Raw genomic sequence first — 13,998 nt, forward strand, 5'->3', positions numbered from 1 at the left:
TGGAGAATCCTCCTATAAATGTTAAACAAACCACTCCTACATTCTCTGGCCAAAAGTTTGTGGACACCTGAACATCAACCCACATGTGCTTGTTGAGCATTCCATTCCAGATTTAATCCTCCTTTGCTGTTCTAAAAACCTCCACTCTTCTGAGAAGGTTTAACACTAGATTCTGGAGCGTGGCTGTGGGTATTTGCTCATTCAGCCTAGCCTGGGCCCACCCATCCTAAGCGTGACGCAACACGAGGGCCTGTTGCGAGCTTAGTCTGGCCAGGCAAGCTATCTACAGCTCTTCCAAGCTCCCGAAAAATCGGGAACCAATCAACTTTGAGCATCTCCAACGGCCCTGGGTAGAGGCGTGTTCAAGGCACTGACGTAGTAGAACTGCGACCGGAAGCCATAGATTGTTTACAGAATCTATGCCGGAAGCGCTTCATTCACGCTTCCGCATCTATTACGCATAGATGCTGTATTGAAAGCATTCAACGGGAAGTTCTCATTGAAAACGGAGCAAAGAGCAGCCCTGGAGGTATTTATTGAAAGGAAGGACGTTTTCGCCTTGCTCCCGACCGGCTTCGGTAAGAGTTTAATCTACCAGTTAGCCCCGTCGCGTCACATACGTCAGAGGAAAGAGTAATGTGATTGGTTTAAGCTTCGTCACAGCCTTTTCTGGCTTTGACCAGTAGAAAACTGAGGCATTTCAGGGAGGCGGGTCAACCACGGGCTCTGGGAAACGGTTGGGCTTAATATCTTGGCCAGACCAATAGCTCGTAGAGCTTTGTCGCGTTAGCCAGACTACATTCAGCCATGAGCGTTAGTGAGATCGGGCCCTGATGTTGGATGAGGAAGTCTGGGATTCAGTCAGCATTCCAGTTCATCCAGAAGGTGTTCAGTGGTGGTCTTAGGGCTATGTGCGGGTCACTCGAGTTCTTCCACTCCAACCTTGGCAAATCATGTCTTCCTGGGGCTCGGTTTGTGCACAGGGGCGTTGTCATGCTGGAACAGGTTTAGGCCTCGTAGTTCCAGTGAAGATTATAATGCTACAGCTGCAAAGACATTGTATACAATTATGCGCTTCTTGCATCGAAGCTGTGGGTTTGATGGGCAGACGTCCACAAACGTTTGGTCGTATAGCGTATTTAAACAATGGTTTTAATGCGTTTGTTATTAGTAGCTTGGATTATATGGAAACTCGCAAATCCCTATGAACGAGCCCTTCCTATAGAAACGATAACGCATTAGAATGGTCACATTAATGAACCTGTGATTTGTCTCGTCGGAGCTACTGTTATAGAAAATTAAACACTTTCTGCTCTATTTCTGACCAGCATTTCGAATGTAAGCATTCCAGTCAGGTAATATAACGATCCCCAGATACTGTGTAGCGGAAATGTGGTTTCTTTCATAAACCTTGATTTGCAAGAGTCTGTGCTTTGTCATGATGTCCTAAGGCCAAGATAAAAATGCAAATGCGGCATGTCTGTCTGTTGCGGGTCGTCTTGGTGTTGGGGTGACAAAAGGTTGGAGCCATGTTGAAATGGAGGTCATTAACATGAGAAAGCTGCAATGAAAAGACTTCCTTCCTTCCTGACGATGTTCAGAAATGTTTCTTTCCCCAAGGCAGATTGTTACGTCTGCACAAAGTCCATATTTGGTGTCTCTGCCATAGCTGTTCAACAAATAGATACGGCATAGAGTATGGACAGAAACTATGTTCTAGATTATTAGTTATTCATGTATTGAGTCAACCAGTGAAACACAAGAATTGTCCTGTTCTCTCAGTTGAGTTGAGATTAGCAGCATGCCTGATTTTTACACGATGTCTTCTCGACTTGGGTTACTGTGAGCTTCTGGCAGAGACGCTACGTCTTGGAAATTGTTCACAGCCTGCATCGTGACCGAGGGGAGCTGTGAATGTGGTCGAATAGGACTGTGAAGTGCTGCAGACTGAGAACATGGCTCAAAGTTGCAAGATATAAAAAGCATGCTCCTAATTAAAGAGATTCTGTATTTCATAATGTTATCTCAACCCTGCCTTTATGGTATTACACACAATCAGGGTGATTTCTCTAAAAGAAACCATAATACAATGCATTAAGGCTCAAGATCATGTGCTGTAATTATGTGGGGGTTTTTTTAAACCAGTGCATTAACTTAACCACAAGTCATCTGTTGTTGTTCTCCAGTGGTCAGTTTGCCGTGGTGAGGAAATGTCGCAAGAAGAGCACAGGATACGAGTATGCCGCAAAGTTCATCAAGAAGCGTCGAAGCAAGTCGAGTCGGCGCGGGGTGTCCAAGGAGGACATCGAGAGGGAAGTGAGCATCCTGAAGCAAATCCAGCATCCCAATGTCATCACTCTGCACGATGTGTTTGAGAACAAGAGTGAGGTCATTCTCATCCTCGAGCTGTGAGTATAAAACCTTTTGACTTTCAGAATGCAGATAGAAATATGATTTTGGAAATGAATTTGCCTTTATATTTTAGGTGCAGAAATGTCAAATGGGTTGAAATCTTGGGAATCGGTTGAACGCGGCGTCTGATTCCTGACGATGTTCAAAGGGGGGAAAAATGAGTGGAACTGATTAGACTAGACTGTCGGTCCTTACTCCAGAGATGCCTACTAGTACGGATTGGCCGTATTTTGTACGGAAAAGTTACGTAAATACTAGGGCTGTAACGATATGCGTATCGAAATCGAAATCGCGATACGCAGAGCCACGATCCGTATCGCGATACAAGAAGGCAGAATCGCGGTACACCCTTTCAAACTTCTCCTCAGCCCAAAAACAGAGGCGCTTCCAAACTTCAATTTATGAATACTTTTTATTTAAATTACATTTTAAACTTACTTAAATTACTTTTATTTTTTTATATCTATTAGTAAGTCATTTTTTCGCTGACCTGCGACAATCTTCTGCGAGTCACGCAACGTCCACACTCGCCACTGGCAGAGCATTCATTTCTTTTAAGCGGTCGCCATTCTGGTTGCGACGTGGGGAGCGAATCTGTAAACAAGCAGCTCATTGGCTGGCTAGGTGTGCCACAAGCCAATCACAATCACTTGACCGGAAAGGCATGCAGTGTTGCCAGATTGGGCAGGTTTAGGTGCTTTTTGGCTGGTTTTGAACATATTTTGGGGTGGAAAACGTTAGCAATGTCTGGCAACACTGAAGGCATGTCTGCTTGGGCGGAAGCCTTCTGCGGCAGTTACATTTTGACACGCGAGCAATGTTTCACCATAAAAATTCCATAATTTCCATCTGTTTTCCGCGATCACAGAAAATCATTGGCCCTATGAGAGTGAGACAGTGAGAGAGCCACCCCCCAAAAAAAATCTTAACGGATTTACACGATTTGGAAAAATGACTTTTTCAGAACCGAAAAAAACAGAGCTTCCGGCTCAACAGTATTATTTTGAGAAATAAAACAATCTTTGGATATACATTTGTTCATTTTTGCATACATGTTACTCATTCTCTGCAGTGGTCTGAATTATTTGTTATTAAATAGTTAATGTAAGTAAGTAAATGTTAATAAGTCAAATTTACTACTTTAAAAAAAACATTTTAAAAAAAATCGTGGGCGTATCGAATCGTGGGTCAAAAATCACGATACGAATCGAATCGTGAGTTGGGTGTATCGTTACAGCCCTAGTAAATACGATGTTACGGCAAACAGTGTTATTCTGTACGGAATTATTATAAGGTCTTAAATTCCAGTGAGTTGTTTTTAAATGTCCAAGCGACTTTTTCAATCCATGCGCGATTCACGGCTAGGCTATTTATTTTTACGACAACCACACATGCTGTGTGTGACATGCGCAGATTCCGCACATTTGTTCGCGCTATTTTCGATACGGTAGAATGGCCGTGCATTACACTGTCAAAAGGGCAATGGATACGCACACTGCAAACTGTGTAGAACTGACATTAACATCACTCATGGTGGTCGCGATGACTGCACGCGGCATGTCAACTACAAAAAAAAAACATATGGAGTATGCTGAAATGGCGAGTCAGGCGGAAAGTAAATCTGGGGGTATCCAGCAGTTTTTTACGAAATCTGTGGATGAAAAGACACGGAACGTGACACGTGCTGAAGCGGTGATGGTTGACCTATGCTTGGAGTTGAACTTGCCAATTAGTGCCATGAAATATGAGTTAAACTTATTCAGTTTCTTTTTACATGTCTGATTTTTATTCACTGAAATATCAAACACTGGCTGTACTTCTTTAATTCAAAGTCTTTTCAGTGTTGCAAGTGCAAATGTACATGTAGTATGATCAAAAACAGAATTTTATGATTAGTGTTGTTGGGATTGTGACAAAAAATTGATCATTCCACTGTTTTAAATACAATTATAAATGTCATTTTATTCAATGTCTCTTCAGAAGCATTATGCTGAAGTATTTATATATTGGGACATTAAGATAACAATGTCGGACTCTCTTTGGCATGAAATAAGAAATTTTTTTTTTTAAATTTTATTAGAATCCATTAAGAGCGGCACGGTGGTGTAGTGGTTAGCGCCGTCGCCTCACAGCAAGAAGGTCCGGGTTCGAGCCCCGGGGCCGGCGAGGGCCTTTCTGTGCGGAGTTTGCATGTTCTCCCCGTGTCCGCGTGGGTTTCCTCCGGGTGCTCCGGTTTCCCCCACAGTCCAAAGACATGCAGGTTAGGTTAACTGGTGACTCTAAATTGACCGTAGGTGTGAATGTGAGTGTGAATGGTTGTCTGTGTCTATGTGTCAGCCCTGTGATGACCTGGCGACTTGTCCAGGGTGTACCCCGCCTTTCGCCCGTAGTCAGCTGGGATAGGCTCCAGCTTGCCTGCGACCCTGTAGAAGGATAAGGCGGCTAGAGGTAATGAGAAGAATCCATTAACAGGTAGAACATTTTGCCAGGCAATATAATATAATACTTTTGAGGAGTTACATTCAATACCAATGACTGGTAGTCAACCGTAATGTCTGCAAACAGGGAACACTATTGTATTTATAAAAATGTGATATATTGTATGCTCTAGAAATTTGTTGAGTGGCAATTCAGTTGAGATGGCTGCTCGCGTTTTGTTTATTCAATTCACACAAAACAGTTCTTTTTAATAATTTAAATGTTAAACATATTGGTATATACACCTCTTTATAATGGAAATGCGCATAAATTAATGTTACTGAAAGTCATTCCAAAATACTGAAAAATGTTTTCAAGAATACTGAAATTCAAAATTTGGGGTAGGCATCTCTGTTACTCATTTTCTTTTCTGCCAGATGTTGCATTGTTTCTCCACACCAGATGCTTTTAACATTTAAAAGAAAACTGGTCCCAAGTGCACCTATCAAAAATGTGTGTTTTAGCTACTTGGCTAGAGCAGTCATTCATGTAAGCAAACCCCTAATACAATCAGTTCGTTACACTGGCATTAAGGCAAACACGTCACATGGCTCTGGAGCAACCAGTTCCTCAAGGGGAGAACCGGCTTGCCCTGCCCTGTTTTGTACAATCACGTGCGTACAATCGTTTAGCAGCACATGAAGAACAGAAAGACACTCTTTTATGTCTATTACGTTAGGCTTGATCACTTCACAAAGACGAATGACTAAATTGCGTTTGACTGCTAAAAAAGGAAACATTAATTGTGGTAAATTATGATTATGATGCCCTGTGGGAATTCCTGCATGTGTATATGGTTTTGTTTACATGCTAAGCTTTTATTTGCACAGCCTTTTGTAGGTCAGTGTGTTATGACTGCAGACTGCATAGTTTCTGTACTATGAGTACCATGTAGTATCCTAATCTCCATACTCCGTCAATATCGGGCCTCATTTTTAAACCGGATACAAACACATTTATCTGTGAATCGTTAACGTGAGTATTTACTCAAGAAAAGTGGTATTCATGAAAATCCGGTTCATCCTGAAAAAGTGCTCATATCCTACGAGCGCTTCGGAGTTCATGTAAATGTACAGTATCAGTCCAAAGTTGGGGGACACCTTCTAATTCAGTGGCTTTTAGATCATCCGGATGAGCTTATAGCCAGTGTCTCACTGGGCTGCGACAGCTTGCGACTAGTTGGAGAGACAACAATTGCGATAAAATATGCAAATTAGCGACAATTTTCACTTTGAATCACACTGAATTGATATTCGCATATTTTACCGCAATTGTTGCGTCTCCAACTAGTCGCAGGCTGTCGCAGCCCATTGAGATACGGTACTGCCTCGCACTTCCTGTCTCACGGAAACTGACTTGAGAAGGGTTCGTGATGGCTTTGCGACACCAGCGACGCGTTTGCGGCTATTTTGAGAGAAATTTTGTCGCACTAATTTTTTGAACCCGTTCAAAATTTCAGCGACGAAGGAGCGACACTTTGCGACTCATGCGAGGAAATTGAGAAGCCCCGCGAATGTTTCAAGACACTTTTGAAACTCTCTCGCAAATGACGTTCGCAAGCTGTCGCAGCACTACGACTACCCTGTGCGATCATGCATGTCGTCATCCGTCAACAATTTACAAAAATCGCTACTCCTCCTACAGGATTGATCAGATTTCGATCAAACTCACATACAATGTTCTCCAGGTGGGTGTGCATAAAAGTTGTCAAGATGGTGGCGCCACCTGTCATATTTATGATTTTATGGGCGTCTTGGCCGGTATGAGCTACAGCCTCAGAGGCTTTTTTTTTTTAATGAATAGACACTTCATGTCTTAAAGTAATGATGATGGATGTCATTTCTTGTTACTTAGCTGAGCAGTTCTTGACATAATATGGATTACTACAGTTGTTGAACAGGGCTATTTACTGTGTTTTTTTTTTTTTTTGTGTGTGTTTTTTTTTTGTGTGTGTTTTTTTTTTTTAATTTACTGTTTGATCTCAAAAGCATTAAGAAGGCAAGACACTCATCCACGAGTTAGCTTTTGACGAGACACACGTTAATTGAAAAGCATTTCAGGTGATGACCTCATGAAGCTGGTTAAGATGATGCCAATAGTGTACAAAGCATCAACGTAAATGGTGGCTACTTTGAAGAATCTAAAATATGAAGCACGTTTTGTTTTTTAACACTTTTTGGTTTACCACATAACCTATGGGATATACATGGAATTTTCATAGTTTTGATGTTTTCAGTATTGTTCTACAATGTAGAAAATGGTCAAAATGCAGAAAAGCGTATGAATTAGTATGAATGAGGGGTGTCCAAACTTTTGACTGGTACTGTATGTATAAGGAGATGAACTAACGTGAACCTGGATTGGTCAGATCACATCAAATCATGTAACTGGCATGAGTTAATACTATTTTATATGCATTATTGTAAAATATGAAAATTCTCATGATAATTGCTGTTGCAGATTAATACATTGAAAGCGAGCCATTCAAGTCAAACAAAATGGATGCTGGCATGGAACAGGAGAGTGTGTGTGTGTGTGTGTGTGTGTGTGTGTGTGTGTGTGTGTGTAAGCTGATGCACTGCAGTGGCTGAGCTACATTTGAAAATTTAGTGCATGTTGCATTCAAGAGGCACTCTTTTTCAATAGTTTTTTTTTTTTTCTTCTTTTTTTGAGTTTTGTAGGTGGTCACAATGTACATCACTTGTGCCATGAATGCACTTTAAAAAAAAAAAAATGCGTGCTTGACTCCAAAATCAAAGTTGTTTTAAACACGCAAATCTAATTATCTCAGGAATTTAGAGGAAATGTTTTAGGGCACTTGTGATTACATAAGGTTGTCTGTGCTTTACAATAGCGTTTGAGACCTTGCCATTCATACGAGTCGAGGAACTTGACCTGTGTATGAGTTAACGTCTTTCAGCGTCGAGCTTTTTGACAGGATGGTAATTATGTTCTGATGTTTCTTCATTCACAGCTATTGTAATGTTTAATTGTAACCTAGTATTGCAACTGACATGAAAATACACAATTGTATAAGAATCTTCTGGTGTTAATGGTATGCTTTAAAAAACAAAACCAAAAAAAACACCCGTTTGCAGTTATAAAGTGATTCTGCCGGCCAGTTTTGTAATTAGTACTGTGAAGTTTTTCACAGTACTGATTACAAATAATGCAGCTCAGCCACTGCAGTGCATCTTTCTCCTGTTCCATGCCGGCATTCATTTTGTCTGACTTGAATGGCTCGCTTTCAATGTATTAATATGCAACAGCAATTTCATTATCTTGATGAGAATTTTCATATTTTAAGTTTACCTTGACTGGTGAGTGGCCTAGTGGTTAGCGTGTCCGCCTCTCTATCAGGAGATCGCGAGTTCTACTCACGGTCGGGTCATACCAAAGACCATAAAAATGGCGCCATCTGGCAAGGCACACTGCAATACAGATGCGAGTGGAGAGTCAAACTCTTGCGGTTACCAGAGGACTAGCCCCCCACTGTAACCCTAGCTATGTAATATTAGGTGAGAGGCTGAGGGCTACGAAACCGAGATCTGCGCCGCTAAACGCGCCATGAATGGTGCGGGAAGGACTTTGACTGTGAAGTACTATATCCTCTGAGCTCACATTTAAAATCCCCGCCCCCCCAAAAACCTCCAACCCTGAGAGAGTGCGTAACTGTCATGCAGCCTAGACCCTGGAACATCCTGCTATAAAGCTTACAAAACACCGTCGCCCATCTCTGGTGAAGTGAGGAGTTGTCACTTTTTTTGGGGGGGGGGATGTGGATTGGTGTTTTTGTACTGGAAGGGAGAACAGAAACCTATCAGGTGTTTTTTTTTTTTTTGTTTTGTTTTTTGGTCGTGGAGTGACTGCTGGTTACCCCAGCTTGAGTCTCAGCAAGAGCAGCCCAAATTATCATATTCACCACTGCACAGCTGCTCCTCTGCTTCCTCTTCCTAAATAAACACACCCAGATCCTGTCAGCTCTCGGCCATAAGCCATGATTACAGCTTGGCCAGCGTTTTTGATTTTCAAACCTGTGTTCACAGACTCTCTTATCTAATGCCTTTTGTTTTAGACAATTTCATGAAGAATATATTGCATGGATACTAGTCTATATTAAAACTAGGCTAAAATGGGCATTGGCATAAGTCCAAGGTTTAATCTATTGTCCAGGAGAGTGATGCATCTTGTTAGTTTGGAGTAAGGCTGCAACAATTAATTGACACACTTTAACATTGGCAACACCTTATTAATGATTTAATCTGTCTTATAAAGCAGGCTGTGGCGCATACAACATCGCTTCAATTAAACTAAAAGCACATTTGATAGGAAAAGGCTGAAAACAAAACGAGCGACGGGGGGGAATTTATAACCAAAGTGCTCCGAAGTATGTGAACATTTTACCTTCCACACTGCTCTCGGCCTCATAACTCGAGCTTTGATGTGAGGAATAATTCAACTTGGAACTCATTTGTGCTAATGTGAGAAACCATCAAAGTGCAACGTTCCCATGTTGAATCCTGCTTATTAACCTCCTGACATTCTCCGTAAGGTTGTCCAACTGTATCTCAGATTCATCTTCATATTTATCGATCTTTCCTTCTCTGTCAAACACTCTCTTGTGCTCCTTTGATCATGAAGCCAAACTGGTTTACATTACATTACATTTAATTTCTTTGGATTTTGAATGTTTTATTCAGATGATTGTCCTGCATTAATGTGCATTACGCAGTATTAATAGTGTTGCCACAAGTACACAGCTCGAGTCTGAATGAATCCGTTAGCATGTAAGGAGGTGCACCATTTTTCTCACCCCAGTAGCATTCATTCATAAAGCTTGAATTGATGCATTTTTGTAACATACAACATGTGATGTGATTCCATCAAGTCACCATCCTGCTTTTTGTTTGTCGAAGTGCTGGGAGTCGATCCTTAAGAGTTGATTCCAAGGAGTCAATTTCAAACCTTTTAGAGTTGATTCATCACAACAAACATGATTTTTCTTGTGCAAACAAAATGAATATAGCTTCCAAATGCTTCAGTGAGAAAGATAGCCAGTGGTTATTGACTTTTTTTTTTTTTTTTTTTAATTTTGGAGTCGATCAAATCAAAGGTAGTTAATATAGTTTGACACAGATTGAGACAATTGGTGAAATTGACACAATGTATAGTTGCATGAAAATGTGTAGGTGTGTGTGTGTGTGTGTGTGTATATATACACACACACACACACATATATACATATATACACGTGTGTGTGTGTGTATATATATATATATATATATATATATATATATATATATATATATACACAGTGGTGCTTGAAAGTTTGTGAACCCTTTAGAATTTTCTATATTTCTGCATAAATATGACCTAAAACATCAGATTTTCACACAAGTCCTAAAAGTAGATAAAGAGAAACCAGTTAGACAAAAATATTATACTTGGTCATTTATTTATTGAGGAAAATGATCCAATATTACATATCTGTGAGTGGCAAAAGTATGTGAACCTCTCGGATTAGCAGTTAATTTGAAGGTGAAATTAGAGTCGGGTGTTTTCAATCAATGGGATGACAATCAGGTGTGAGTGGGCACCCTGTTTTATTTAAAGAACAGGGATCTATCAAAGTCTGATCTTCACAACGCATGTTTGTGGAAGTGTATCATGGCACGAACAAAGGAGATTTCTGAGAACCTCAGAAAAAGCGTTGTTGATGCTCATCAGGCTGGAAAAGGTTACAAAATCATCTCTAAATGTTTGGACTCCACCAATCCACAGTCAGACAGATTGTGTACAAATGGAGGAAATTCAAGACCATTGTTACCCTCCCCAGGAGTGGTCGACCAACAAAGATCATGCCAAGAGCAAGGCGTGTAATAGTCGGCGAGGTCACGAAGGACCCCAGGGTAACTTCTAAGCAACTGAAGGCCTCTCTCACATTGGGTAATGTTAATGTTCATGAGTCCACCATCAGGAGAACACTGAACAACAATGCTGTGCATGGAAGGGTTGCAAGGAGGAAGCCACTGCTCTCCAAAAAGAACATTACTGCTCATCTGCAGTTTGCTAAAGATCACGTGGACAAGCCAGAAGGCTATTGGAAAAATGTTTTGTGGACGGATGAGACCAAAATTGAATTTTGGTTTAAATGAGAAGTGTTATGTTTGGAGAAAGAAAAACACTGCATTCCAGCATAAGAACCTTATCCCATCTGTGAAACATGGTGGCGGTAGTGTCATGGTTTGGGCCTGTTTTGCTGCATCTGGGCCAGGACGGCTTGCCATCATTGATGGAACAATGAATTCTGAATTATACCAGCGAATTCTAAAGGAAAATGTCAGGACATCTGTCCATGAACTGAATCTCAAGAGAAGGTGGGTCATGCAGCAAGACAACGACCCTAAGCACACAAGTCGTTCTACCAAAGGATGGTTAAAGAAGAATAAAGTTAATGTTTTGGAATGGCCAAGTCAAAGTCCTGACCTTAATCCAATCAAAATGTTGTGGAAGGACCTGAAGCGAGCAGTTCATGTAAGGAAACCCACCAACATCCCAAAGTTGAAGCTGTTCTGTACGGAGGAATGGGCTAAAATTCCTCCAAGCCGGTGTGCAGGACTGATCAACAGTTACCGCAAATGTTTAGTTGCACTTATTGCTGCACAAGTGGGTCACACCAGATACTGAAAGCAAAGGTTCACGTACTTTTGCCACTCACAGATATGTAATATTGGATCATTTTCCTCAATAAATAAATGGCCGAGTGTAATATTTTTGTCTCGTTTGTTTAACTGGGTTCTCTTAATCTACTTTTAGGATTTTATTACATTCACGTGCTTTGATAGGCTACTCTACTACTAGGCTATTGGCTCATATACCGTGAGTAGAGTAAAACAAAATGGTGGAGCGTGTTGATGAACCAACCAAGGATGAAATAAAAACTCTACTCGAAAATAAAACACTAAAAATACAAAAAAAAAGCAACGAAATATGGAATAAAAGTATTTGATAAGAACGTATCTTTTTTTTTAACCCCCGAATTATTATTATTATTATTATTATTATTATTATAGCATTTTTCACAAATTGCTACTGTCCATTTTGCTGGTTTGTTTACATTCTTCATCTTTAAGCATTAAAGTTTGTTTTTATTATTATTATTATTATTATTATTATTATTATTTTAAAAGACTGGTTCAAAAGCTCGAGGTTTGAAAAGTACAAACTGGAATGTCCAAGGAAGAATGTCTAAAGCTATTCTATACCTTGGCAAGACGGCACTTTCTACAAAAAAACAACACAAGTCAATTCATGCAGCCATCGATAGGTTTTTAAGAAGTCTGCCTAAGCGGAAATGATTTTGTCGGACGTTTTGTATAAAGTTTTTATTTATCAAATTTGCAAAAACTAAATATGCTCGGTTTCTCAAAATCCAGTGAATGTAGAAAGAATAAAAGTTATTCTACTCAATCTTGTCATACATGGCTTATAGCCAACTCACCGCTACGTGCCTCGTCAGCTGCCCACTCATGTACGATTCGATTTCGTGGAATAACTGTTATAGATTGTGGGTTGGTTTTTTTTTTTGCACTTTATGGAAATAATTCTAGTTAAGTATTAGTTGATAGAAATGCTCAAAAGTAATATTTTATAATCCTATTTTTGTAGTATTTAGTATCTTATTACATGAAATAAGATTAGGATCCTATTTAGGATACTTACCCTTCAATCAGTTGTCAGATTACTGGTTTGGGTATGTTCCATGCAGCTTGGCAGCTCAAATTCTTGTTTCCTAAATCCTGTACTGAACTTTCTCCTGTTTTTTTTTTTTCCTTTAAACATGTAACATTCTTAAATTTCACTTACTATAAACAGGTTATTTGAGAGCTGGCTCCTCTGAACTAAAGTAGTCCTTTGACGAGTGTTTTCCCTGTGTTCTCAGTGTGGCAGGTGGAGAGCTCTTCGACTTCTTGGCTGAGAAGGAGTCTCTCAGCGAGGAGGAGGCCACCGAGTTTCTTAAACAGATCCTGGATGGAGTCAACTACCTGCACTCCAAACATATTGCCCATTTTGACCTGAAGGTATGGTGCTGGTTTGAGCTGCAGCATATTTAATTCCCATCCAACCATGAATCAGCCACAAGTGTTTTGCACCTGATGACTGCTTGGTTGGAGCTGGTGTAGTAGAGTTACAATATCTCTGAATGTGTAATGATTTGTGACGGGATTTTTCCATGGTTACGTTAACTTCTCATAGTAACTGTGAACACACTGTTAAATTGCTGAAGAAGTAGTGAACGTCTCCTGATTTGCATGTAACGGACAAACACTACTCCTAACCCACCATGCTGTTATTGTCATTGCCTATCTAATAAGATCTGCCCGAATTCTGTAAGAATTTAACATGTCGTTTTTTTTTTTTTTAAGTCAGTTGAGCTTTTAAGAGATTAGACTGTGAATAAATCAGTCCAAGAGCAGGAAGTATAATACCCATGGAATGTCCAGAGAGAAATGTCTTTCTGTCGAGCTTGGATAGCACTCTGCTTTCTAGAGAATGCTTTTGTAGTTTTGCATGTGATTTCCATGAGTTATGCTGCATTTCCTGATCCTTTGCCTTGTGCACTCTTTGTATCTATTGTTTTGTCCCTCTATCCCTTGTTAATGGTTTAAAAAAATCTTTTCCTCTTTCTGCACAAGAGTTGTGCTGATTACTTTGTCATTTGAATAACTTGAACTTACCTTCTCCCCCCCTTCTCTCTCTCTCTCTCTCTCTCTCTCTCTCTCTCTCTCTCTCTCTCTCTCCAGCCGGAAAACATCATGCTGCTGAATAGAAGCATGCCTCACCCACGCATTAAGCTCATCGACTTTGGCCTGGCGCACAAGATCGATTTTAGCAACGATTTTAAAAACATCTTTGGCACTCCGGAGTTTGTTGGTTAGTCTTTTGAGTAATTGAGTAGAGTTGCAGTTCCCATTCTGTCCCGTTTTTCCCTTCGGTCGTAATCTGAACCAACAGTCTGACATAACTACAGAGAATTAAAGTGGATCAAATCCCGATGTCCTGGAACATCGCTGTGGTTCAACCGAGGACGCATTGGCCATGTTTTGG

General features: G+C 40.4%; 1 protein-coding gene across 3 annotated transcripts in view; it reads left to right on the forward strand.

Moving 5' to 3' along the window:
* Nucleotides 1–13,998, forward strand: part of dapk1 (death-associated protein kinase 1) — a 175,389-nt gene that overhangs the window by 67,154 nt on the left and 94,237 nt on the right. For all 3 annotated transcript variants that reach the window (XM_060907201.1, XM_060907200.1, XM_060907202.1), the window contains exons 3-5: nt 2,187–2,408; nt 12,833–12,971; nt 13,695–13,824. In XM_060907201.1, the coding sequence (XP_060763184.1) occupies nt 2,187–2,408; nt 12,833–12,971; nt 13,695–13,824 (491 nt within the window). The remainder of the gene's footprint in view (nt 1–2,186; nt 2,409–12,832; nt 12,972–13,694; nt 13,825–13,998) is intronic.

This window comes from Neoarius graeffei, chromosome 24, assembly GCF_027579695.1.
Source record: "Neoarius graeffei isolate fNeoGra1 chromosome 24, fNeoGra1.pri, whole genome shotgun sequence".
Lineage (NCBI taxonomy): Eukaryota > Metazoa > Chordata > Actinopteri > Siluriformes > Ariidae > Neoarius > Neoarius graeffei.